Below are 27,243 nucleotides of genomic sequence, written 5' to 3' on the forward strand. Positions count from 1 at the left end.
TTAGGTTAATTAACCTCCTGGACACTTTGACTGAAGCACAGAGCAGCACACTAATGGTTTATGGCCTCCACAAATCTCACACTGACCTACAGTGGCCCTGAGCTGGAGCTGCAGTTGGTTTAAAATAAGTTACAGAAACAGTAGAAATGTCAAATGTGATGTTTAAGGATTCATTTCAGAAGGTTTTGTTATTTTTAGGAAGCCATCGGCTTGCTGTTGGGTAGCTGGTCGGCTCGTGATCAAGATTAGGGAAGATTATTGGATTGCTTACTTAATTTGAGTTTCTGTATGTAATTTAATTCAGAAAAGTTGTATTCAAATTCGTTTAGCTCTGCTTTCACTGAGGGTGGGAAAGCCAGTGTTGAAGATGAGTAATAACTTTTAAGTTATTCGCTTTGCTTCTCTGATTCGCTTTTCTTGCTAAAGGTTTTAGCTCTGCAACAAATATACACAGTATTTTACAGAAGGTGCAATAGCACACTCTTTTTGGATAAAAGTCTAACTTTTTAAGCAGAAGTTTAAAAGATTGATAAAGTTTTCCCCCTAAAGTTTTGTAAAATTAGGTGACATCATTACGTTGCTAGATTAACACAGTGGTCTGGAGTCCATACAGTTCATGATCATATCAGCCCCACAGCTGCTAATCCTTGGAATAAAACTCCTCAGATCATTAATCAGGTTAGTGAAAACAAATAAAATGGCACCTGGCGTTGAGACAACAGCAGGTGGAGGACGAGGGGTGCAGGAGGGGCCTAAAGTCAACAAATGAGGAGACGCATTAAAGTGGGATCAACGTCCTCAGACACACTTAGACACACATGCCAGGGAGGATCATGCCAGGATATTAAGGCCAGGAGGCTTTTTAGTTTGCTCGTTTCTTCATCAGTACCGCAGTTGGCTGTTTTATTAAACTTTGAGATCCTCAGCGTAGATTCTAATCACTGTGTTTATGCATTACTTAGGGTGGGGGGCGTGTGACAATAACCAGCTGAGTAATTAAAAGGATTAACTTGACATTCCATTGGTTCTTTATGATGGGAGATCCACATAAGGGTGTACGCGACTTGCAAAATCTCTACCAACAGATTCATATCCTGTTTTCTCTACGCACCAATTTGTTTAGGATGTGCACGCAGTGAGCTTATACATTCGAGCGGAGTGTATGAGACAGACGTCAGCTCCACCTCTTCCTCTCGGCGGATGCGCAGGAGAAAAATGGAAACGGTGAAGAAAGGACTCCCAAACTCATGAGTCAATACAAACAGAGCTTTGTGTTTGTCATCGACCACTTTCCTGCCATTTAAGGCGACGAAAGGCAAAGCGGTGACCATTACGTCACATATAATCCCAAACATGAGTGTGTTTGTTACGTGTGGAGGCGTTGCAGGGGTCTTACTTGTGAGGCTACAGTTGAGAAGGGTCATGGTGATCTGGCGAGTGAGTCAGAGTGTTGTAGAGAGTGAGTAAGACTCTCCAGCCAGTCCAGTCTCCCCCCCTCGCTCTTCCTCTGAGCCCCCTGATGTTCCACAACACTTCCTGCAAAGCGTCCGGCCAGTCGGGCATTATCCCCAACTCTTTCTCTCTCTCTCTCTCTCTCTCACACACACACACACACACATAGACAGACAGACACACGTGTATAAACAGATGTAGACGGAGAAGCACACAGTGATAAAATAAACTCATGCCCACACAAACAAACACCAACACACTAACAGACAGTCAGAAATGCTCAGAGAGCAGACTGGACGAACTCAAAGCTGCACAGTCTCCACAGATATATATGATAGGTAGGATTAATATGTGTTTATAGATATCAGTTTTGGTAGTATTGGGCACAAGTATTGAGAAATTACTCAAGTTTAAGTGTTACTAATTACTAATTGGTGAGCACATATTTGTTGATCGACTAAATGGATCCGTTAATCATTTAAGTCCATTAAGAAACAAAAATGCCAAACATATCCTAGTTCAACCTCTCCAGCATGTGAAGATTTGCTGTTTTACAAAACAGTTATTTCTATATCTTTGGGTTTCAGACTGTTGCTCTTATTATAAAAAGGAATAAGAAGATGTTACCTTGGACTCTTGGAAACTGAATGGTTGATAAAAAAATATTTCATCATGAAAATGGTTCTTAGTAGTTACCCTAAACTAGAGAGGGTGATTGTTGGTCTTAATGTCTACAAAATGGAAATATTTTGAGCTGAAATATTCACTTGATTAATCAATTAGTAAATCTACAGCGTAATATTCAGGAAATATGTCTGATGTCCATTTTGTATGCTGAGCAGAAGTGCTGAAAGTTCACTGGTTTCAGCCTCTAAATTTTTAATATTCGCCAGTTTTCTTAGTGTTCTGTGATATTAAATTAAACATTTTTGCGAGTTTAGATCGATACTTGGACAAAACAGAACATCTGAAAGCTTCACCTTGGACTCACTGACTTTTTCAGTATTCTGAGACATTTCAAACACTATACAATGAATCAATTAAATGAAAAAACAATCGACTGGTTAATCAATATTGAAGTAATTCTGAGTTGCAGCCCTGGAAGTATTCTCCATCAACTGGTGCACAATATGAAATTAACAGTCTGACCTTTGACGGTTCAGATTTTCTTTTCGGGTCACACAGAGTTCACTGAAGTGAGTGTGACATTGCTCATAATCAACTAGTTAACAGGTCTTCTCTTGTGAGGCTGTGAAAGTTTTAGTAACTGATTGCAGTTCAGAACACCAGTGGAGAAACTCAAAGCGCAGTCTGAAAGGCTTAATAAACATTTACTGAAATGTAATGTTATATTTGTTGGTTCCAGCTTCTTTAATGTGAGAAACTTCCTCCTTACACGACACCATGTCATTTTTATCGTCCTTTTCTTGCTTCCCCAGGACTAACCTGCTACATCCAGACCACCATCATCATCTCCATCATCACATCTGTGGATATCATACCGGCAGGCCTGCTACCTACAGCTTCCTCCCTATCTCCTTCCCCTAACTCCTCCAAACCCGGACCCACCACCCCCTGCTCCGTGGTCCCCTCTCCGTCGTCCCACCACGTCTGCGGAGTGGGTGCCGGCTCCCTCCCCCAGGGGTGGGAGTGAGGAGCTCGGAGACGGACTCGACAAACCCCTGGAGAATGACGCGGAGGGCGTGTGGAGCCCGGATATCGAACAGAGCTTCCAGGAGGCGCTGGCGATCTACCCACCCTGTGGCCGCAGGAAGATCATCCTCTCTGATGAGGGCAAGATGTACGGTACGCCCAGCTTTATCCTCATACTATCATGTACCTTTTTCCTCTTGAATGGTGTGATAAGATCAGCTTAGATGGTAAACCAGAGCAGCAAACAGACAAAAGATGATACCTCAGAATATCATAGAATATTGGAAGTTAAAATTAGGCTGCAGTCAAGAAACGAATGGCAAACCATTCAGCTAAGAAAGCATACAATTTGTCATTTTGTTTTAAATATTAGAAAGCCTAGGCATTTATTTTTTCTGCAAATTTACTCGACTCACTCAGTTTTAAAGTTTTAAAATGGCTTTAAATTTGGTGAGGGGCACCTAATCACATGTTTAGGACTCAAAATACAAATTTTAGGACTTGATTTTCTGGAGTTTGAAGCTTCAAGAACTTACACTGAATGAAATAGTGAACAAAAAGCTGTAGCGAAGTAAATGGAAAGAAAAAAGAGAAAAGCTCTGAGAGCTAATGACTGACTAGCACTAGCCTGGCCAGTTAGCTTGCCAGCTACAGCAGTTCAACAGCTAGCCCTGCTAGTAGTCACTATGGCAGAAAGCTTCCGGCCTCAACTAAGTTGTGTGGACAAATGAATGTCACTTTGTGGTGGGACCAGAGCCATCATCTCTGATGCTGTGGAATTACATGAGGAAAATATTTTATCACATAGTCTCATCTTTAGCTACAAAAAAGTTTGATCATGCCGAACAAGCAGTTTGAAGAGAAATATTAGCTTTTTGTCACTAGTTTTAGAGCTGTGGAAATATGGCTCTGTAAAGCTGAATGTTTGTGTTATGTTTATAATAATATTAAAATTTTGTATAACACTTCTCTGAACAAGGTTACAAAGTGCTTTACAAAAAAAGAAGTAAAAACCATGGAACAAAAATACGAAACCTGGTGATATATTAAATCTTCTTCTTCTACAAAGGAAAGTTTTAAGAAGGGATTTAAAAGATGCTTATGGTGTAGCTTGTCTAAACTAAAAGGTTCAGCACTTAAGATTTGACTGATATGTCAGTGACTGAGAAGTTGATAAAGATTCAGGGTGAAATATTCAGTGTAGATGGACTTTAGTGAAGAAGAAGTTACAAGCTGTGAACCTCTCCTCACACAAACGCTACTGCTAAACCCACAGTGCGACACACATCTGCAGTATTGTGGGAAGCAAATAGACAAATAGACATTTGTTTCACATACTCTCCCCCACACACACCCATTCACCACCACTCCTCGTGTTCATGTTTCACATCACTCCTGTTTCCTGCACAGCTGTCAGCTCAACTTGGTCCCATTGAGTACAGTATGATGGCATAATGTGTCAAAAAACAGGCGCACACGCTCTAATCACTCATTCTGCTGCACATGTGTACACAATATGGCTCTCATGCAGGCTCCAGTTTGTTCCTCTTCGATTAGAAAAGAAAAAAAATACATTGACAAGTTCAGAAAATGTCTCCAACTAAAACATCTAATCAGAATTCGTATCAATCCTTTGTGAGCCACAACGATGACAAATTAATGAAAAGTAAAACATTAAACATCAACACACCCAGTGAATCATTTGGGATAGACCTTTGTCCCATTATATTTCTGGCAGTGATAATGGAGAGACCTTCACAGCGTTCCTGTTACCAAAATTAGCCCCAAATCGTTCCCCCCAAACAGGTTCAGAGGAGTGGGGATAATACTCACTTCCTACCCAGAGCGCATTGCTTGTGTTTAACTTGCATGGATGCTAACTTTGTGTGTTGTTGCCTCAAATGATCTCAAGAGAAATTTTGCTGGGGTTTCCCGTGCTAACTGTAGCTTGACCACATTGTTCATGCTATTTGGCCACAGATCATCGATTCTCCTCGATGTTTTTGCCTCTCAGTCACTTTTAAAATAATGATTTGAGGTTTGGAGCAGCAGAATAACACTGCTGTAGGTCTCTCCTTATTGAATCTTTGGGTAATGTCATTGGCTAACAGGTGTTGGGAAGGTGAGGTGACATTCCTCTACGACATCTTGATGAAAGATGTTTGGTAACAGATGGCTTTAGCGCCCTCCTGCCTGACTGTTTGATAGTGGATCTGGTGGGTGGAAAACAGGCGGATGGAGGTAGCGGCGCTATCAGACAGCCTCTGTCATCGCCTTGTCCTGTCACTGTGCCAGACAGCTCCTTTAACTGTTAGCTTTGCCTAGCCTAGCTTAGCCACCCATTGAGGTCATGGCCATCCTCTGATCAACACTTAAACCCTTATAAAGACTGTAATAATACTTGGAGGTGGGGGGGCATGGGTGAGAGGGGCAGGTGGCTCATTCTGTGTCACGGGGATGGGGGGCTGGATGGGTAAAGGTGGTGATGGTGGGGTTTTTGGCAAGGCAAGCACTGAGGTGCCCCTTCCTCCCTGTGGGGGTCAGGGGCAGGTGATGCGCGCCAGGGAGCGCGTTGGCCCGCAAGGAATGGCATGTGCACTCGGGAGCCCGGGGGTTCAAGGCAGCTCGGCTGTAACCCTAAACCAGAATAGACGTTTACCCTTTGAGCGCCTGGAGGGGAGGAGGACGGGTGGACAAATAAACACCAAGGTGGGCAGTGGTGTCTTGCATGGCCTCGGGGCCCGGCAAAACTCTCTCACACCTGTCCCCACTGTGTGTGTGTGTGTGTGTCTGTCTGTCTGTGTGTGTGTGTGTGTGTGTTTCAGAGTGAGAATGCTAGAGGTTGTGTCTCTGCTCTTACCACCTCTGCTTTCTGCTATTTCTGTGATTTACCTCCCTCATATCTCTTTGTCTCGACTCCCTGTCTCGCTTTGTTCTTCGTGAACAACCTTTTCTCGCTCCCGTCAGTCTGTCAGTTGGTCAATCTGCCTTTCGGTTCACCTCCAGCTGCTCTCCGAGTTCAACCTGACAGCCTCGCGGTAAATCCGGATTTATGACTTGAGAAATGAGGCAAGACTAAGCCCGTGCGTGGCCCACTGTGCCCCTGTTGCCCCTAAACAGCCCGGCCAGCCTTTTTTCCCTTACAGCCCCTGCAGCTCCCCTGTCCTCCCCTTTTATCACCATCCCTCGGGTCACAACTGGCCAACAACTCGAGTCATTCAAGCAACCACAATCAATGCAAAGCCACTTTGAAGCTCTTTAATGTTGTTAATGCTGTTAAAGCGCTGATGGGTGGTCTTAAATCAGGTAGCCAAATCAAATATCAGCTGAGAATATCTTTAATGGCATACATGAAATGGTGAAGTGATGACTTGATAGTTTTAGAAATGGTATTTAGTCTTCTTGCATGGGCTAAAAATGGATACTTAGCCAAAACAAACTAGCAAAATATCGTCTGTTGGCTGAGAATGACATACCCTGAATTTTAGGTTGAATTCCCCTCTGAGGACTGAATGCCATTCTTCGCTAAACAATATGATATTGAGTCTCCGAGCAGAGAAACAGAAGGAATTTGCGCCTTTATCCATTGTAAATTCCTAAATTGAATGGAATGTTTTTTACCCCGTATTCCATGTACATTCACGACATTTTCTTCCCATAATGCTCTGCATAGCGCTGGCCCTCGCGCCCATTACTCAACAGACCTATTAGCTCGCTTATTAGGGACGGTGTCACGGATATTGTGGCGGTTATGTGCTCCAGCGGTAATTCGACATGCATCTGCCAAGGAAAACATTTCCTGCCTTGTGTGGCTCTCAGCAAGAGACGTGCCCTGTGGTCTGACCGAAGGCCTCATGCTGCAATAATGGAAAAACAGTCCCAAACTTGTAGTGCTGTGGAAACCAATGTGCTGACAGCTCTCGCTAGAGGAATGTGGCACTGGAAATATGATTATCTTCCCTCTTTATTTACTGCCATATAAGTGCCATATTAATTTATGTGCCTGCTTTTGCAATTGCAGTTGTTCTGTTTTATGATTTCTTTTGACTAATTTTTATTTGGCAGCATTAAATCTTGCATCACATCATGTTTAATGCAGCTGTTTGGTTTCGTCACACTTGATTTCCTGACATCTGTGAGAGGAGCACTTTTCTCACATTTTGATGGCTCCTGCTTCCTGTGAAACATTGTTTTTTTTTTTGTTGTTTTTTTTTGCTGTGTTAGTGTGCTGGATAAAGTCAACAAAGTTTCCCTCAGTAGTGACACGTTATTCTGTCAGTTCAGAACAAAGACTACCCGCGCAATTAATCATGCTCCCACTAAGCTTCGCTTGTGCAACATGTCAGCCCATTGTGGGTTTTTGTCAGGCGATGCAAATATGTTTTCAACTCAAGTCTTTAAGAATGTGATGTAAAGGTCAGTGAGAAGTGACAGCGAGTCCGCACCCGGGTACAAACTTTCACAGTAAAGTGAGAGATTCACCAGATGATCTGACCTTGATCTGCTGACCTTTGAAGAAGCCTCTGAGGCCTGTGTTTTCAAGTGGTTTCCTTTTGTAACCTCAGTTCTCTGCTTGGAGATGTTATGTTTAGCAATATGGATGAGATTAATAAGAAGAAAAGATTTTTCTCATTTGGATGTACACTGAGCTTTTACTGTAGCGAAAACTAATGCAGTCCTGAAATAAATCCTCCGTTCTTGGAGGTTAATAATGTCCAGATTTTGTTAAAACTGTTATGCAGATTCTCCAGAATGATCATAAAGTTGAATCAACTTCTCTCTAAAACTTTAAAACCTTCATGAAAGTATGATTAATTGCATAACTGTTGTGGTAGACTTCATTAGTTTAGGCTAGATGCACTTAATCAACTGACAGCTGAGTCTGTATTCTGCTTTAAATCACTTCAACTGTTGGCAGAGCTCTATATTGTTTACACAATATGAAATATTTGAAACATGAGCCTTTTGCTGCACCATTCAGTCAAATTTAAATAGTCTTGATATGTTGTGCATAATTTTATACACTTTTCCCCTAAACTGGCCTCACATATTTGGTATCTTTAGAAAGTTTTGAAATCTTGAGTAACTCTATTAAATCTAGAAGAAGAAACAGAGGTTAACAGGACATATGGCTGTCAGAGTCTGCAGCACTGTGTTTTAAAATCTTAAGTATGGTAAGCTTGCACTGAATATCTAGTCAGATGTATGTATAAAATTATTTATACAACATTCACCGAAACACATTGACGTACGTAGGTGGGGATTGTTTTAAAACGTAAAAGTGTGTGCGTTAACACGTTTAGCTTAGCAGCTACAGTGAAAGCTTTGGCTAAAAACGGGTGTAAATACATCTTTTTAAATCAATTTGTGATCTTTGGGCTCACGGAGACCTGGATAACGCCGGAGACTTCTATGGAGCCATTTTTTTTGTTGTTGTTGTTGTTTCTTACATTTTTAAAACAAGTCCCCATCTACTTCACTCATTGAGGAGAATGCTGCACCGTTGTTTTGCTGCGAAGCTCCAGAAATGTTTTCTGGACTTTTGTGAAAACATTTTACCTGACTTTCTATCAGCATTAGGGCGAGCAGATAATGAATAAACTTTCTTCCTCACCTCTCTGACTCTCTCCCAGAAGTTATAGCAACAGGCAATTAAAGTCAATTAAATGAAACACTGTTACCTTGAATACATTTTGGATTCCTTTTCCTGTATTAGCAGGAGTGATTTGTGTTACACTGTTGGGGGACACCCGAGCCTCCATGATGTGCTGTTTCTGATAGAGTGTTCTTGGGGTAGGGGTGGTCACATGAGCAGGAGGATGAACCTGAACCTCCAACCATTTAATCCTGACACTGAACTTGAGGCTCTCGTGGGATTTGATGCTCTCTGGGGGTTTTCGAGGAACGCTCCTCTGCTGAATATGAACTTGTGGAATCTAGACAGAGCTCCCTCCATGTCAGTCCCTCTCTTTCTGTCTGTACCTCTCTGTATCTCACACTGTAACCAATAGGAAATGTTGTGCACCGACAGCCATGTAACAGAGCTGTCACTGTCACTTTATCTCGACATCTCAGATCAGCAAGGTGGAAGGTAGAAGGATCCAAACAGGTCAGACATCTGTTGATGTGTCTGCATGATTAGTTTACGTTAAGCATCGCGCAAACTACCTCCTGCATAAATCTCCGTAATTGCAAAGACCCCGACGGCAGGTTGTGTAAATATAACATGACATCTGTTAAATTTACTCCTCTGCTAGAAATACTATACTTTCTTAGAAATCAAGCGCAAACCTCAGATTTGGCTCGGGCCGCACTGCAGCTGGTTACCAGATAATCAGAGGCCGACTCACAGAAATTAGTTAATAAGGGAAGAGGAGGAAGGGAAGTAACACTTTATTGTACAGATCCTCTATAAGCTGATAATTTCAAAAGACTCTTTAAAAGAGTTTCCTGGTAAGAAAGATGTAATTTGATATTAATTATAGGTTAAATATAGGCAAAGTTATGAGGCTGTGATTACTTTAAAAGAAGTAGTTTATTTCTGTGATGGAACTGCTCCAATATATAATAATTATAATGACTTTATCATTGAAAGCATGATGTAAGCATATGTTGCTTTTCTGTAGACAAATTGCATATTTGTGTATCTTCAGCTGACAAAGTGCACTGAATAAGGCAATTAATTAAAATTAAATAATTGGACATTTACCAATTGAAAGGTCAGTTTTGGCCTTTGAATTCTGGCCATATTCTACAAATTACACCTTTAAATATAAGAGACAATGACCTAACAAGTAATATTTCAGTCAGCTATGGGGACTTGTTTTTTTTTACAATGTCTTAATCTTAAAAAGCGCATTTTTGCTTGTTTCACAGGCAGATTTTTGGATATTAAAAGCAATAAAAACCTTTCATTCATTCATTTTGTGATGAGGTTAACCATTTCTTTTATTTATCATTCCTGTTACAGATCATCTAATTCACTCTCATTCACTGTGCCCTTATCCCTTATGAGAAGGGAATGAATGTCTTCATTGACTTTTTGTGGGAAAAAAGTGCAGCCAGTTATCAATTTTTTTAGATGATCAAATTATTGAGTTAACCAGGTCTGACTTATCCTGTTGTCGTACTTGACTTGTTGCTAGCACCGAGGCTTGACAGAGGACTTCTCAGAGCTCAGCGGGCTGCGTCCAGGCTCTATTGGAGGGGAAATGACACCCAGCCAAGACATTCCTGCAGCCTAAATGTGACCTTTGTTTTCCTGAGCAGACACATTGGGGCATATGTGCTGTTGAGGAAAAACGTATGGCTGGCAGATGTGTCTTCAGAGAGGATGGCAGTTTGTGTACGATTAAGTGTACAGGCAAGCACTGACCAAATGAAGTTATAATAACTTAAATGTACTTAAATTTGATAGAAGTTCAACAGGTTGTCATTTAACTTGTGTAAGCTTTGAGGACAATGCTGTGCTGCAGTGATGGCTGTATCATTCAAGGTGTAAATTGATTTTGAGTGAATATTTGAATACTTTAAGGCCTCATTTTTGAATAGTTAGGAATATGGTGATAAACTGATCCTATAGGAAACCCTATCACAGGAAGTAATTAGTTCCCCTACATATAGATGCTGATGTATGAATACAAATATGACTTTGATCCATTGGGGACCCAGTTAGGACCAGTCAGTATATACAGTAGGAATGTCAGGAATGTACTTGGCTGAGACGTAGCCACTGAAGAAGAAGTGAAGGAGAGAGATCGGACCAGGCCAGTGATGACCGCAGCCCCATTGGGGAAAGGCAGATTTACAACCCAGGGGTCGACTTTGGAAGGGAAACTATAGGCTGCCTTCACTCACCCCGTCCACCTCTCTCTGACCTCCACCAACAAACCTGAGCAGGAGAGCCAGAAGTAAAACTGGTGCAAGAGTGTTTGTCAGGCCTTTAGGATCATCATGGCTCCAGGAAGCAAAATTTTAGTATGGTTTGATGACTTAAATTGAAGCAAATTCTTCATTTTACAAATGAAAAGTTGTTTTCTTATGCAACAAAATTAACTGTATGTACGTGAACGTACACAGATGTGATTCAGAGATGTTTGCATGGCTGTTCTTGTTATACTTTCACAGATTTTGTATTATGTCAGTATGTCATTCAGCCGCTTACTGAGTAGCACAAATCACACAGCCCCTGAGCCAAATAAAAGAGTCGTTGTGGCAGCAGCACACTCCTTCATTGGCTAACACACTCCTTTAGTGGCTAATGTTAGCACAAAACACGGAAGGAGATCACAAAGAATTGGTGCAGCCGGACCTTTCTCCAGCGCTGACACAATGCTGTGGCCATGCGAGACCAGAGTGACTGTAGACATTCATTTTTGAGTCAGATCAAAGAAAATTCTATTGCTGGTAGTGTGGAAACTATAAATATTACAGAATCTAAAGCAGAGCATGAAAAGTTAGCCAAGATCGACAAGAAACAGAAATAATCCCTGTAAATTAGCAGATTATGTTTTGTGTCAAAACCCAGCAGTGTCCTCAGAACTCTGAAACACTTTAAAATCACTTTTCATGCCCTTAAGAAATTTCTCTAGAATCAAATTTCCCCCAGACAAGTGTGTGACTGCCAACCGTGTGATAAACAACATCAAACTGTGGAGCAGTGGGTGATGGTATAATGTTCCTACTGACTTTCCTGCAGCCTTGGCTGGCACAAGTCCTGGGTGCTACTCCTGTTGGATATCATGATCTCATCGCTGTGTGACTGAGTCGCCTCTCTGATCTCATGGGTGTGTTGGAGGGTATTTTTGATGGGGCCCTTCCCCAAGCACTAGCACTAGGAGTGGCAGGGCATCTGATACAAGGGCATGAAGCAAAGCCTCTATGACAGCCCATTAATGAAGCTGCTTAATGCTGATAATACATGTGTGGCTAATTTTGAATGGGAATAAAAACAAAAAAATAATTGTTTCTTATTAATCCTTCCTGCACAGAAGAACTTTACAAGTAATTTCTGTGTCTCTCATGCTTGTACTTGACTTGAATTACTGTGGTTTTCAGGTTGATCAAGTTTGACAACAACTCTGACCCAGGAAAGGCTTACAAGTCCATAATAAGACTTTTAAAAGTGGCAACCAAAGTGAAAAGATGGTCTGTTTTTCCTGAACTCATGAAAAGTTTCTATTCATCTGTGGAGACATGCTCACGCAACTGTGTCTGCTACTTTTTGAAAATCCCAATTGGAGTCGCTACACAATGTACATCTTACTGTACACTGACTGAAGTTTCCAAAAGATAAATTGCTAGGAACAGGAAAACTTGTAGCTGTAATGTGAGGAACTCGATACAGGCAACTTAATGTTCACTTGAGGTCAAGTACCGTGTGACAAAGCTCTCTGTTCGTCTTTTCAAAAGTTTGATTGCAAGGAAATGTGGAACACTTTCTTAATCCCTGAGGAATTAAAGAAATGTGCATTTAGGGGCTCGAACAATCGGCCGGCGAGTGCACCTCCCGATAAACGCTAAACGGTTGAGGAGTTACAGCTCTGAAAGGAAAATAAGATTGAGACGGAATGAATGCTGCGACTGGGGCTGATGTGTGCGCGTCAGTTTATGTCTGTGTCTATGTGTGCGACTGTGTGTATAAACTGGAGTAGACGGCATTTAAAAGAGGGGTTTAGTCCACAAAAGCCTCACACAAAGGCAGGTCTACAGCTGGGTAGTGTGTGTACATGTGTGTTTTAGTGTGTGTTGCAGGGGCCTGGAACTTTACAAGGACTCAGATCGACCACTTTTTTGCTAATGAAACTTGGCTGGTGACAAAATCCATTCTTTATATTTGAAATGTTAAAATTCAGTTAGAATTCAGTTTTAGTTTGCTTTGTTTAATCAGGATTATCCACTCTCTTTCCATGAAGTGAGGATAATCCACTAGCTTTCCATGAAGTCCTGTGTGCATACTGTATGTAAAAAAATAAACAATAAGACAGTAAAAACATATCAAACTGAGTACAGCCTGTTGATCAACTGTACAACTAAAGCGAGACTGTCCTCCCAGTCGTTTCAGCAAGTGCCCCAAAAGGGCCTATTGTTTACAGTCAAGTGATGAAGTCCTCTAAGGGACATAGCAAATATGAAAGGACCAAGGAAGGAAGTGAGAAGTTCTCCTTGAAGGGATGGGTCAACATAAACCTCATTTTTGTGCCTGAACATACCCAAATGCAGAGACCAATATTGTCCTTTTGATGGGGGGTCATTCTATTGTGCGTGGAGCAACAACGTAGTGTATTGTTTCATTGAGGATTTATTGGTCCAGCTGATTCCACACAGTGGCACCATAATCCAGCCAACACATCCTCATTCCTGAATGACTGCATGCACAACTTTTCCCGACACAATGCGTGTTTACCGCCAACGTTTTGGTCACACTTACTCTTAGTTAAACCTCAGAATGACAGTCTGAGTCAACTGTTGTCTTGTTTACAACCTGTGTGCCTGTGTGTGTTCCTTGCCCCGTCTGACTTCATGTAAAGTGTTGCTAAAAAGTACAATGAAACCAAGAATTGTAAATAAATGTCTAATAAGTTCTCTAACAATTAGAAAGTCATCCCAAATCATGCTGGTCAGCCTCAGTGCTTACAGCAGTCACACATTTTCATTAGGAAATCCTCTCGTTTCTTTCTAGCCTTAAAAAAGTTGTACCCTACACTTTATAGAAGAGACTTCTACTGAAGTGTTGTCAGTTTGTGTACCCAGCAGGGAAATCTAAGTTGTTCTGTCGGGGCTTAGCAACACAACACACATGCTTTCATAAAGCATTAAGTAGAAACTCATGTCTGAGTAGACTGCGAGGACGGCTGGTTCACATGAGCACCAGACAGAAACGGTGTTTTGCATTCCGCGCAAAATCTGATCACTTTTATTGCCTGACAAAACCTCTGATGGAGGTTCAGCCAAGCTTCAGGTTTCCCCTTTTTACCATTTGGGGTCGCTTGATTGGCTGTTTTGTGGAGCGTTGTGAGGTCTGACCCGAGCGTCACTATGTAAAGGAAAATGTGACGAGTTTGTACCAGGTTGTGTGTCGTGACTGATCTGTGTGTTAATTCACATGGAGATGTGGTGCCAAGGGAAAAATGGCCGTGTTTAAGAGGTGGTGCAAAGTCTAGCAAACTCTTATATGACTGTGTGTGTGTGTGCGCACTTGGTGAATGTGTGGAGTCCTGTGTGGGAGCGTGAGATATCTCCTTTGAGCGCACAAGTTTAGTGATTCACCCTGTAACTGATCTTGTGCGTGTTTGTCTTGTCTTTCCTTTTTTATTAGCAGCAGTTTGCAAATGTACTAATGATTATTTTCATTTTTAATGAGGCTGATCTACATGTTTTTATGTTTTCAGGTTGTCCATCCATCTGTCCCATTCGTGCGAACGCCTTTAGGGAATTTCTTCAAATTTGTGTCCACTATGATTCAGGGATAAACTGATTAGAATTTGGTGGCCAAAGGTCAGAGGTCAAGGTCACTGTGACCTCATAAAACACATTTTTAGCCATAACTTAAGAATTCATACAATAGTTACTATACATTTCGACATACATGTGTCTGATAGGATAAAATGACGAAGTTATGACATTTAATATCCAAAAGGTCCGAGGTCAACTTCACTGTGACATTGTAATATTCTGCAAAAAATTTTCTGGCCATTATTCAGCACCACAGCTCTGGAACAGCAACTTGATCGGTGCGTGAAGGCAAACAACAGTGAGGCAGTAATTCTAGTTTGTCAGAAAAATTACATTTTTTTCAGAGCACAGTGTGATTTACTGAAAGAAAAGAACAGCCTAAAATCCAAAGATATTAAGTTGACAATGATATTAAACAACTTAATGCAGCAAATATTTATATTTGAGAACTTTCAACCAGCAAATGTGAAACATTTCTGCTCAATAAATGACTTAAATGATTTAACAATTTAAAAAAATGTAACTAAATTGTTTCTAATGAACCTTTTGTCAATTAACCAATCAATAATTGACAAAAGGTGTGTGTATTCCTTTTGTAAAAGCTTTTATGCTTGCATGGCAGTAATACAAAGCCCTCCTGAGCCATTTCATTGTGTCTCGCCAAAAATGCAACCACAATGAAAAGTCACACATCCTGTTACTGAATTGCTCTCCAAAAACCTTTCAGTTTATTTGTGCATCCATGTCTATTTGTGTTTTTACAATCTTAGCCGTTAAACTAGCGGTTTAGTTTTTGAGAAGAGGGTGAAAGAAACCACATGACCGTTGCCCTCCGCTGTAACCGGAGACTCTGGATGGAAGGGGGGGAACAAGCCCAAGATTTACAGCATGCATAAAGGCATATTCCATAAACATTGACACACACACCAGCTGCCTGGCTGCCACACCAGACTGGGCCCCCTTTGGTCACTGGCCTGTGCCGTGTCTGTCCCGAGTCCGGTCGGAGGATCGCATGGCCGCAGCCTCCACCTGCTCTGCCAATGTGACCTGTCTGTCAGCAGTGGCAGACACACACTCGCTGTAGAGATTCAAGCTCAGTGTACACTCGGGGGGTCACGCTGACACTGATGCAAGCTCTCAGACACAGATGTATATACTTAGCGATATACTTACGCTTGCAGTTTTCAGCGTTGACACACTTGACAGCTTCGACTCTTGCTTTGGACGCGCGTGTTTGCAAACTCTTATATACGTGCATGCATGCAGACTCTTCCAAATATGTGTACACACAGAGACATGAAGACAAACATAGATTAAGTGGTTAATTTAGTTTACACAGTGACTGCAGCAAACAAGTATTTGTATAAATCTATACACAGAAATATACGGTGCGTATACATTTCCTCATTCCTCCCCTGATACTGTGGTTTTACCAGGCATGCAGAGCAGGCTCACTGGTGATGATTGAATTGTTAGCCTCAGTAAACATTTTAATTCCTCCACAATTAGAACAAGCTCCTCATCATCTGCTTACTTTCAGTTCCAGTACACCAAGATTAGGCTATGTTTTTTTTTTGTAACTGTACTGTAACAACACAAGACGGGAGTAACCTTAACAACAAAATTAACTGTATCTGACTTTGGTTAACTGTGGGTGTTTCTGTGATTTTGTCTTTTTAACTTCCTCAGACTTTTGAAAGTTTCTGCAACTTTTGTTTTATAAATTGAATAATTTTGAGTCTACAGCAGATTAAAAACAGTACACAAAAAAAATTTAACAAATGCCTTTCAAAGTAAGTCACTGAATATATCGATATTGTTTAATAAGAAGAAAACACACCATATATGTTCAAGAAAACGAAAGAAAAAAAATTAGACAATCTTCTGGCAAATTAGTTGTTTCCAACAGTTAACTGTTAATAAATGCATAATAAAGTATGCATTGATCTAAATAAAGCAAAAAAAAAGCAAAACAAACAAAAACAACCCAACAAAGTAAATCAGTTAACTCAATAAATGTGTAATGCTTTTATAAACAATAAGATTAAACTCAAGGCCCTTATTAATGTTCTTAAGCAGTTTATGAACATTCAACAAGTTTCTTATGAGTGCTTATAAATGTCTCATGTAACAATACATTTGTTTATTCCGCTATTATTACCACTTATATAGTCTTATTTGGCACAATTAAGGGCCTTATTAGATATTAACTCCAAATTAAAGGGCAAAGTTGTCTTTACCCAATTATTTTTCCCTGTCACTTCTTATATAGCTTTTCCAGTAAGACAAGTGGGAGCTACATTATTGCACGATGTCATTATTTTTCTCCTTTAACCTCTCAATTTCTAACATATTAATGCTCTTTCAGGTTTCTCAAAATGTGAAGGAAAAATACAATTTGCAATGCAATGTCAGAAGGATGTTGAGCTTGAAGGTGGTTGAAATGTGGCTGGAAATGTATGCTTTTTTTTTTTTTTTCAAACTAAAGTTCTGTTGTTTTCCTGCTCCCTTACAGGACGAAACGAGTTGATTGCACGGTACATCAAACTTCGCACAGGGAAGACGCGGACCAGGAAGCAGGTGAGTTATCTGCAAATGCCATTCGAAGCAGCCCCCTATTTTTGGAGCCATACAGAAATCCCTCTCCTGCTGAGTGATGCCCCAACACCCAGGGTACCCCCCCCCCCCAACCCCCACCGGCCTTCTCACTCCCTCCTACGTGGAGGGCTGGAGATGACGATTGATTTAGGGCCAGAGCCCAATGCACAGATGCTATAGGATCATGTGTCGGTGTTGTTTCTTCACCACCTCATGGATCTGGTGCTTGTTAGACGGGGAAAGAAGCTGGGGAATAAGGTGATCTGGATGGGAGACCGAGGCGGGACGGGCGAGGGATTTGGAACTCTATCCTCACTACGGTATCCGATATGGAAGGACTGATGTATGGGCAGTGATGGATGTGGAGAGAAAGGGTTCCTGCTAAGTCATCTGGCAGAGTCGATGTGGGAATGAAAAGAGATGAGTGGAGATGAGAGGAGAAGGGGGGGGGGGGGCTGTGAGGGATCGGAGATGGACGGTGGGACAGGTCAGAGGGATAGAGGGACACCTGCTGGTCCAACTGCAGTAAAGTGACTGACGGCTGTGCTGCAGTACAGAAAAGTTAGACAATATTAGTCTTGTGGAGAAACAAATGGCTGTATTAATGATACATATTTAATCCAAACTGTAATATTAGTTATGATGGGGGCTACACAGGGTAAATACAAAAACACAGTGTTTCGTAAATAAAACCAGTTCAGCAATATTTCATTTCCAAACAGTGTATAGAGGGGTGATGGAGCAGTCTCAACCGAAAAGAAACCAATTGATAATTATTGGTGTTTTGCACAACGATTTTTATCATCAATGAATCGTTTTTGTGGGGGGCTGGGGTGGTGGTGGTGGTGGTGGTGGTGATGCAGGATAACATTGATACAGGTTAGCATTTGGGATGGTGATGCCAAGAGGCTTTCCAATCACCACTGGGGTTGCAGCTACTGATTGTATTCACCATAAATCAATCGAACAAACTCTCCAACTTAATTGAACAGTCATTTGGTTCCGAAAATGAGAAAAATCACTGAAAAATGTTCATCACTGTATGTGTTGAGCCCCATTGATGAAAGAAACACTGTAAAAATACCACTCAGAAATACATAAAAATAAAAAATAAAAAAAATAACAAGCTGTTTCTTGCTTGTTATAAGTTGAAAAAACTTGTGTCCTATATTTCAATTAAATGCTACTTTTCTGCATTGGAGTTAAATAAATGCCCTTGCATCCATCCACTTTCTAAATCTGCTCATGCTGTGTGTGGACACTGAAGTCCAGGTGAGGGTAACCTATGGTCAACATATTCACACTCACACCCTTAGCTAGTTTATTTTATTCATGTATCTCTTTGTATTTATTTAGATCCCCATTAGCCCCTACCAAGGTAGAGGCTATTCTTCCTGGTGTCCAATATAAATTAATTAACAGGAAAAGGGAACGAAACAAATAAACTATAAAAAAATTTGATTTCACTACAACAAAACTACTAATGACAACAATAATGACAAGTACCCTCATTATGTCTGTAGATAAAGCTTGACAAGCACTGAAAAGCACAGTAAAATATATTATATTGATCATAGAGTCAGATATTATGTATAAAAACCTGTCCTGTAGTTTAGAGTCTCAAATTCACCTGCATGTTTTCAGAACATCTGGAGGTAATCCATATGAACTCACAGGGTTAAAGGGTTAAAATTCCCCATCTGGGCAGGTCAGGGTTGAACCCAGGAGATTCTCACTGTGAAACTTTGAGCACTAAGCTAACCCATTTTAGCTGGAAACATGTCACATAAATTCAATACTTAACTCTGCGTTGTGTCTGCTGTCTGTCTTTCAGGTATCTAGTCACATACAGGTTCTAGCCCGACGGAAGGCCAGGGAGATCCAGGTGAAGCTGAAGGTACGCTACGTGAGTCAACACCTTTTTCTATATTCTATTAATGTTTTTGAAGATTTAACAAGTGTTGATTTGTTTGATACAGAAAAAAGGAGAGCTAAAGACATTTTGATTTAATCAAATCAATAAATGCAAATCTCCATGTGTCTGAATCCTACTGCACCAATTTTGTTAAACAGCTTTTTTCTGGTGTCATTGGCAGAGTTAAGGGTGTGATTAGCATGTTGCTTTTTTAAGTTTTCATTTTATTACAGATTGAGTCATACAGGTTTTTAGATCGTAATCAGACCATGGTGCCTGAATTTAGCTCAGGTTATTATCATGATTTTAATGAAGTTGCGCAGCAGCAGACGGAAAGAGGGTGAAAACATTATTACCCTGTATTATTCCCTCTTATAATGAAGTTTCATATTTTGATAAACGTATTCCAACATCCATGACTGCCATGTATTCACATTCCATTAACACAAAAGGCACAAATGATTGGCTATTTTAATTGCACACTCCAATTGATGCTACTTTCAAATGGGATGCTGGCACATTTCAATGAAATGTGAACGTATTCTCCTGAAGCCGGAGGCTTACATGATTATGAAGAAGATGAACCGAACCCAATTGTCAGGAAACAAATTAATCCCTGCATTATTCCTTCCAGGTATTACATTTGATAAGTACCCCAATAAAATGTTTTCCTGTGTGGTGCGCTGAGAGTTTACACATCATTGTCCCCCCAATACTTTCTCAGTTTACATTTCTCATCCGCATACACCCGCATACTCGCCGGCAACAGGACCCCCCTCCCTCAACCTCGGACGGCAGCCATGAGGGTTCAGCTGGCAGGGCCCGGCATCGGTCACAGGGTTGGCCCCTGTGACAGGCCTTTTTAAATACGTCTTTGGTGTAACTGAGATCCCTACCACATGTACCCCCCATATTTCAGCTATGCCCTTGTGTTAGCCAGTTCTGGGAAGAAGAATGCACCGTGTGGCCTTGCCCATTAGGGCTGGGCGGCAAGTGCTTGTAGTCCTCTGTGGTTTGGAAACTGCTGAAGGAGTGAATTCACAAACAAGAGGTGGATCGCTTTACAGTGCAGCACAGGAAATAAAGCTTTGAATCTATCTGGCTATTTGAAGCTCTTTTTGATTGCATTAGCATTTAACAATTTTTATACAATTTTTAGCATATTAACGTATCACCCTGTTGCCTGCCTTGACTTCCAGTATGACCTCCAACAGAAGCTGGTTGTCATCACTGGCTTGCCCCTGCCAAAGCAATAAACTTAACTCTTGACCCAAAGGCCCTTGACTGTAATATCAGCTTCTCTTCAGCTCTCTAGCTGGCAGGGGCTCACTGATGATGCAAGCTGGCCTCAGCCCTTCATTTCCCCTTTTAGGGCTCTGCTTGTGTAGTGAAGTAGGGCGCCGACTTAAATGGAGACTGATTAGTGCTCACCCTTTACGTAACTGTCTGTTTGTCTCCCTCTCTGTAGGACCAGGCTGCCAAAGACAAGGCCCTGCAGAGTATGGCCACCATGTCCTCAGCCCAGATCATCTCACCCACCGCTTTCCAGAACAAGATGGCTCTCCAGGGTCTGTCTAGACCGGCGTACCCCACTGCTGGTGGGGTGAGTTCCTGACCGGCTGAGCAGAGTCGACATTTTTCTATATATCTTTTACTTCATCTTAGAGTCTGGATTTTGCTAATTGTGGCTAACCACCAATTTTATGCATTAAAGTTGTGTTTACATGTGTTTACAGTTATAAAGTCTTTGTGGCTCCAGAGGAAGCTGCATGTAATCTGATAAATTGGCACTTACATTACCCACAATGCAACTTACCCATTGAGTGACATCACTGGAGGCAGTTTATCAGATTACATGCAGCTTCCTCTGGAGCCATGTAAGGCTTTATACTACTTTTTCACATATGCAGTAATACTCCCAAAGACCTGTAAACACACTTTAATGTGAAACAATTGTGGCGTTACCCTTTAAGTACTAAAGTAGTAAAAAAGTTTTATCTTTTTTATCTTTAACATTTAAACTTTATCTTTTTACGGGAAACACCTATCAGCTCTGGGCTTCTATTTCTTTGCATGAATAATAATCACAACACAATTGCTATATGAGAATTAGTGTCATAGTAACCTGAGTAATATTTTGTATTCATTTCTTTCTCCCAGTTTTGGCACGGGGCTCTTCCAGGACAGCCGGGAGGCCATGAAGAGTGAGTAGCCATTCTTTCCACTCTTTACTTCTTCAGTGTCCATTAGTAATTTCTCATGTGATCAGCTTAATAACCATCAGATACATTTCAGTCAGAGACTGAATCTCAGGGAAAATTCATACATATCAGTGCAATTATAAAGAAAAGTCTTCAGCTGTCTGACATTCAGCATAGCACTCTGCCCCCTGCATCTTCAGAGGTCAGCCGGTCCAATTAGTATGTGAGGAGGGGTCATGAGGCTGAGACAGTGAATAACATGCCTTTCCCTCTCTTGTCTGCCTCGTCTCTCCAGCATTAAGCCCTTCTCCCAGCAGAGTTACGCCATGCAAGCGTCCGGCCCGGCCCCCATAACAGGTGGGTGCTCTTTCCCCTCTGTTGTGTTGACAGAGGGCTGTCATGCCGTCAATGTGATGAGACAACCCGTTCGTGATGAAGAGCTAGCACAGAGCTCAGAGAAATAGCTGCAATATCACTGGATTTTCCTTTTATGTTTTTACTTCGTCACACTCAAACCACACATTTATGCACTCGCTGCACTCTTGTCTGCAGGTTATGAAAGCACAGCAGGGCTGTCCATGTCTCCCGGTGCCCCCCCTTGGCAGGGTAGAAGTATTGCCAGCTCCAAGCTGCGAATGCTGGAGTTCTCCGCCTTTCTAGAGCAACCTCAGGACCCAGAGACTGTGAGTTGACAAGACAGGAGTTAACATTGTCTCCAAAGTCCAAAAGGGCTTTGTGTTCTTGCACACCAGAAAGTGTTGTTGATTTCTGCTTCAGACTAAAACTTCACTTTTTACACAATGTTTGTTCGTCAGATTTTCTTAGATTTTTTTTTTTTATTATCATTTTCTTTATTCAGAATCATTCAATAGCAACAGTCATCTTTACATACTGTACATACATTTTAGATAAGAGGAAGGTGGAAAAAATACAATATATAAATATATAAGTAAAATATTATAAATTCATTAAAACAATGATAATAGTAACAACTAATAATAATAATAATACATAAGTAAGAAAAAAGAACATTTAAACAGAAGAAGGGCTTTTTGGGGAAATATAAATTTTCCACTTCTCCCAAATGTCCTCAAATTTAGTTTTCTGAAGCCTCACTGAAAAAGTGATTCCTTCCATTACAAAGATTTCATAAATTAAATGATACCAGTCCTGTATGGGCTGTCTGGCAAAAGCCGTTAAACTTGTAATTGCTTTTCTTTTCTTTCCTTTTTCTCTATTTTCTTAACTCAAAACAGCCAATTTATCCAGTCAATGCAAAGATTACGTTCCAGCTTGTGCCAACAAGACTCTGTATTACTAAATGAATTGTATTGCTGATTAACACTGTATGTTTCACTTTGTTGCAAGGTAAAGAAATACTTTACATAGGGAAAAATAGTCTATGGCACAGAGCTATTTGAAATGAAACAGATAGATATCCTTCTGAGTAGTGATTCAAATCAAAGATTCAAAACTTAATTGTGTTACATACAGTTGCACTATACAATTAAATAACTGCAGCTATATGAAAATAATATTGCTTCCAATAAGTAATGTCAAATTCTAGGGAAATATATCTCACAGGTGTCTTAGAAAAGACTGGATATTGTAGTTTAATACATAAAACTTTGGTGTTTTTGGTGTGTTACAGCAACTCAAGGACCAGGATAATCTGTATTACCAGATAAAGAATACACACACCAGCACATCACATAATTATGAATGGTGTTAGTGGGAGGAAAAGGGAGGGACCCCTGAAACAGGTGATGGGGTTTAACAATAAATATGATTCAATGGAACAGAAGGCCCGATGTGACAGATGTCCTGCAGTGCCTAACAGTGCACTTGGCGTTAATGGCAATTCAGCAAATGTAACACTTGTCATTTTTGGCTCTGTTCAACTCCTGAAATGCACTTTTGTCTCTTCAGTTCAACAAGCACCTGTTTGTGCACATCGGCCAGTCCAACCCGAGCTACAGCGACGCCTATCTGGAGTCGGTGGACATCAGGCAGATCTACGACAAGTTCCCAGAGAAGAAGGGAGGGCTGAAGGATCTGTTTGACAAAGGGCCACACAACGCTTTCTTTCTCGTCAAATTCTGGGTAAAATATGCTTTTTAAAGAAATTCACTTCAATCCCATTTTTTTTTCTTTTACTTCCATCCAGTTGTTTAAAGTTCCTCAAACCTGATAAATCTCTCGTTTCAATTAAAACCCATTTTTATGTATGAAAAGCTCCATCCAATACTCTCTGTGTGCTATTTTTGCAGACAGCATCAGAGCATATAATCTTCTCCAAGTCATGAAGGTGAAGCGAGAGTACAGTGAATGCTGTTGTTAATGTTTTGTAGCACCTGTCGGCTGTTAATGGCCTAGCAGTGTTAACTGTGTTGAGATAGCTTAAGCGTTGGAGTTAAAGGAACTTAAGTGAGATTCAAAGCTAGAATGAATGGAAAGTCATTGCTCCCATGACCCGATTGGTGGTTAATATGCGGGCAAAGAAGGCATTGCTGCACAGCATGCATCAGGCGTGGGTGTATTTGTATGTGTCTGTGATGTGTGTGTGTGCGTGCGTGTGTGTGTGTGTGACAGCAGCCTTGGGGAGAGTGGCAGGACTGATCTTTCAGTAGGGGAAATGTGAGCCCAGGCACCTGTCTCTGCGCTATTAGACTGAGTCCAACCCTCATGCACCCCCCCATGTACTTATTTATAGATAAGCCCCCCAAAACATACACGCACGCACAAACACACAACACCCCTAACTCACCATTACACACCGAGGGAGAGCAGAGAGTAAAGCATGATGACAAAGTCAACTTAAGAGGCAGGCTAAAGAATGTATAAACTTATAAACCCACCTCCCTCTAAACATCCAATAATAATAATCCATTTAATTCAAAAGTTTTGCTACTCTTTATGTGTGGGCATGTCTTTTTTTTTTTTTTTTACAGTGGAGGTCAGGGTTAAGCATGATTAGTAGGACTGAAAGTAACTTCAGAAACTCAGCTTGTTAAAAATGATGAAATGGGGCTGGAAAGTGGTGTTATCACAAAGTATGTCAGAGAATCACTGAACAAATGTATAATTCATGCACCGACTCACCCAGATGAAGAATAGCTGAGCTTCTTCCCGGTATTAAAATGTATTGTACTACAACTGAGAGCTGAGACTTCTATCATAATGTCTGTGATATAATAGGAGCACATTGAGAGGTTGTAGAATTAGTGATAGCTCCGTCGCTCAACAAAGAAGCAAAAACATCATTAATGACTCTTGTGGCAATCATTTGATTACCAAACGATTTGCATCACTAAAGGATAAATAGAGTACTAACAAAAGTAAAATAGCGTGGAAAATATGAGTGTTAATAGTGTGTTAGTTTATAGTGTTAAGGAAGATATACTACGAGTGTTAACACTCTTGATTTTGTAACCTGTAGCTTAACAAATGCAGCAACAGCATTTCACTCATGAGCCCAATTCACATACAAACTCCAGACAATATCCAGAGAATCAGATCAGGATATTTTCCACATTTGTTTGGTCACACATGCAGCACGCAACAGGAGATGTCAGAAGTGTTATAACATGTTGGAAATACTCTGTACGGTTTGGGGGCCCCTACAGGGTAGGAGGCTACGGACTGCTCCGTAATCGATACTACATGTATTTGGATGTATCCGCAGTATCCACAAATAGTGGAAAATAATATACAGTACAAAGCAGCTTCATTCCATGCACAAAGATCCCACTGTAGACAGAAAGCTGCAGCATTTTGGATCTGTGTCCAGCAGCAGCGTGAAGCCGGGAATAATTCACGGCAGATGTTTAGCAGAACTTTGGCAATGAGCAGTCTAAATGCCATTTTCACATGCTCAGGTGTACGTTTGAGTGTGTGTCACAGCTAATTTAACCAGCACTAACACTCACTCGCTGTGAATTCATATATATATATAATATATATAATATAATACAGATTTTTGTGCAGAGTTTCTGGATGAATCCAGAGTTACAGTGCATGTGTGAAAAAGGTGATACTATATTCATGTCAAGCACAGACCGAAAAAGGGACCTAAACACATCCAGCAGGTAGAATTTGATGAATGAGCATCATGTTGACTCCACTTAACAAGGTGCCAATGCTGCCATATTTATGTACATATATATTGTACAGTCTCTTGGACTATCTACTGTGGGGACCTACTGTAAATTGTGAACAATTAACATTGTAACCAATGTGTATTGTGCATGTAAAGTATCAGACTCCTGAACCATGCTGGGCTGAAATAAACTCTTGAATCTACTTGAATTATTAAGGACATGTGCGGTCTGACTCCGAGTCATGAGGGCCTTGAAAGGTTGCCCAAGGCTAGGCATGCTTATCATGCCCTTCGTCTACTATAACCTTCCTCTCCAATACTTGGAGACTCTGGCACCCGACTTGAGCCAGACGCAGTCGATGCAGTCGATGTAAGCTGAGGCACTGATGAAATACGACAGCGTGACGCAAACTCACATTCCAACAAGTTTTTTACAGAGCCACCTGAAGCTTTGTTAATATCTGCTTTGATGACTAGATCGGAATGCCTCTATATCTTTAATTTCCCCTGCATGGTTTTCATCCTCAGCTAGCTAAAACTACATAAATGTTTGCAGTAGCAAATACCCTCTGTGTTGCGCTCAAACTGTTGTCACACGAATACCAAACCTCAGCACTTAACACGACATATAGCCCCAACACAGACACTAGGTACATCACTTATAATCGGTTATCAATTCAAGGTGATATTCTTACACAATTCTTACACAGACATAAACAAAACAATCATTTTGGAACTGACAAACATTGGAAAAGTATTAAACAACAATCAAAATAAGGTTTTTAAAGAAAAGAGACTTTTATTCTGCACCTTTTTACAAGCTCTGTAGATGTACCCAGCCCGGCCCATCGGGCCCGTATGAGTTCAGGTTGGGTCACCGTGCTATAACCCAGACACTCATGCAGCTTAAGGATCCTTTAACTACGATAGATTGGTAGAAGTCTGGAGATTGGATGGGGATGGTGCAGGCACATAATGACGCCTCAGAGAAGAAAGATGTCAATCCACCAACCATCTCCACCACTGTGAAACATGATTGCCATCATCCTTTGATCCACTTTGTCAAAAATGTCAATGTTGCATTGAGGCCACCGCCGACTTGCAAAGCAGATATATAATACAGCTTTAACTACAGTGGTTTGGAGTGCCAAAGACTGTGAATGTCAAGTTCAAAGTGCCGCCTTGCAGATGGCTTTGTATGTATGACATTACCCTTCTCACATGCTTGACTGCCGCATTATTTATTGTGGATAGATAAAAGACATTGGTGAGTGACACCATTTTGGAGGTAGTCTTCTTCAGTCCTTGGAAAGAGCAGCTGGTCAAACCATGGCATTTGATTCAGGGGTGAGGGGAAGGGGATGAGTAGCCGTGCCATATATCATAAAGAAAAGGAGAGCAAGACAGCAATAAAGAGCAAGAGATAGAAATAGGGACACAGACAGTGTGAACAAGAGATATGGGATGGCAGGAGAAATTATGCGTAGCATGAAACCAACAAATCATTCATCAGTGAAATATTACTCTCTTGATTCACGTGAGAGCCCAGTGGAGTCAACAGTTATGACATGTGCAAACTCCCCGCTGGAGGAAAACAAGCTCATAACACCGTCCCCTCTTAGTCTGTTCATCTTATTGTATCCCAAGGGGGTCCTCCAATTCTCAAGGCATCCATGACAGAACACTGAAATGCTACAAAACAGCTGGGCATTTCTACACCCATACTGGAAGAAAAAAACAGCAAAGATGCTCTCGGCCATGAAAATAAGCAAAATGAAATCCTCAACACATCTGAAAAAACGATAACTTTATTTGCGGCATCATAAAAGACGAGAAGAGCCTATTTGATGATGCCGCAGTGACACGGCCAC

General features: G+C 41.1%; 1 protein-coding gene across 1 annotated transcript in view; it reads left to right on the forward strand.

Moving 5' to 3' along the window:
* Positions 1-3,199: 3,199 nt before the first annotated feature.
* Positions 3,200-27,243, forward strand: part of LOC141001400 (transcriptional enhancer factor TEF-3-like) — a 32,974-nt gene continuing 8,930 nt past the window's right edge. Inside the window, exons 1-8 of the mRNA XM_073472468.1 lie at positions 3,200-3,258; positions 17,075-17,139; positions 18,992-19,063; positions 20,541-20,675; positions 21,233-21,276; positions 21,569-21,630; positions 21,826-21,956; positions 23,203-23,376. Coding sequence (XP_073328569.1) covers positions 3,252-3,258; positions 17,075-17,139; positions 18,992-19,063; positions 20,541-20,675; positions 21,233-21,276; positions 21,569-21,630; positions 21,826-21,956; positions 23,203-23,376 — 690 coding nt within the window. The 5' untranslated portion in view covers positions 3,200-3,251. The remainder of the gene's footprint in view (positions 3,259-17,074; positions 17,140-18,991; positions 19,064-20,540; positions 20,676-21,232; positions 21,277-21,568; positions 21,631-21,825; positions 21,957-23,202; positions 23,377-27,243) is intronic.

Source organism: Pagrus major, chromosome 8 (genome assembly GCF_040436345.1).
Source record: "Pagrus major chromosome 8, Pma_NU_1.0".
NCBI classification, from domain to species: Eukaryota; Metazoa; Chordata; class Actinopteri; order Spariformes; family Sparidae; genus Pagrus; species Pagrus major.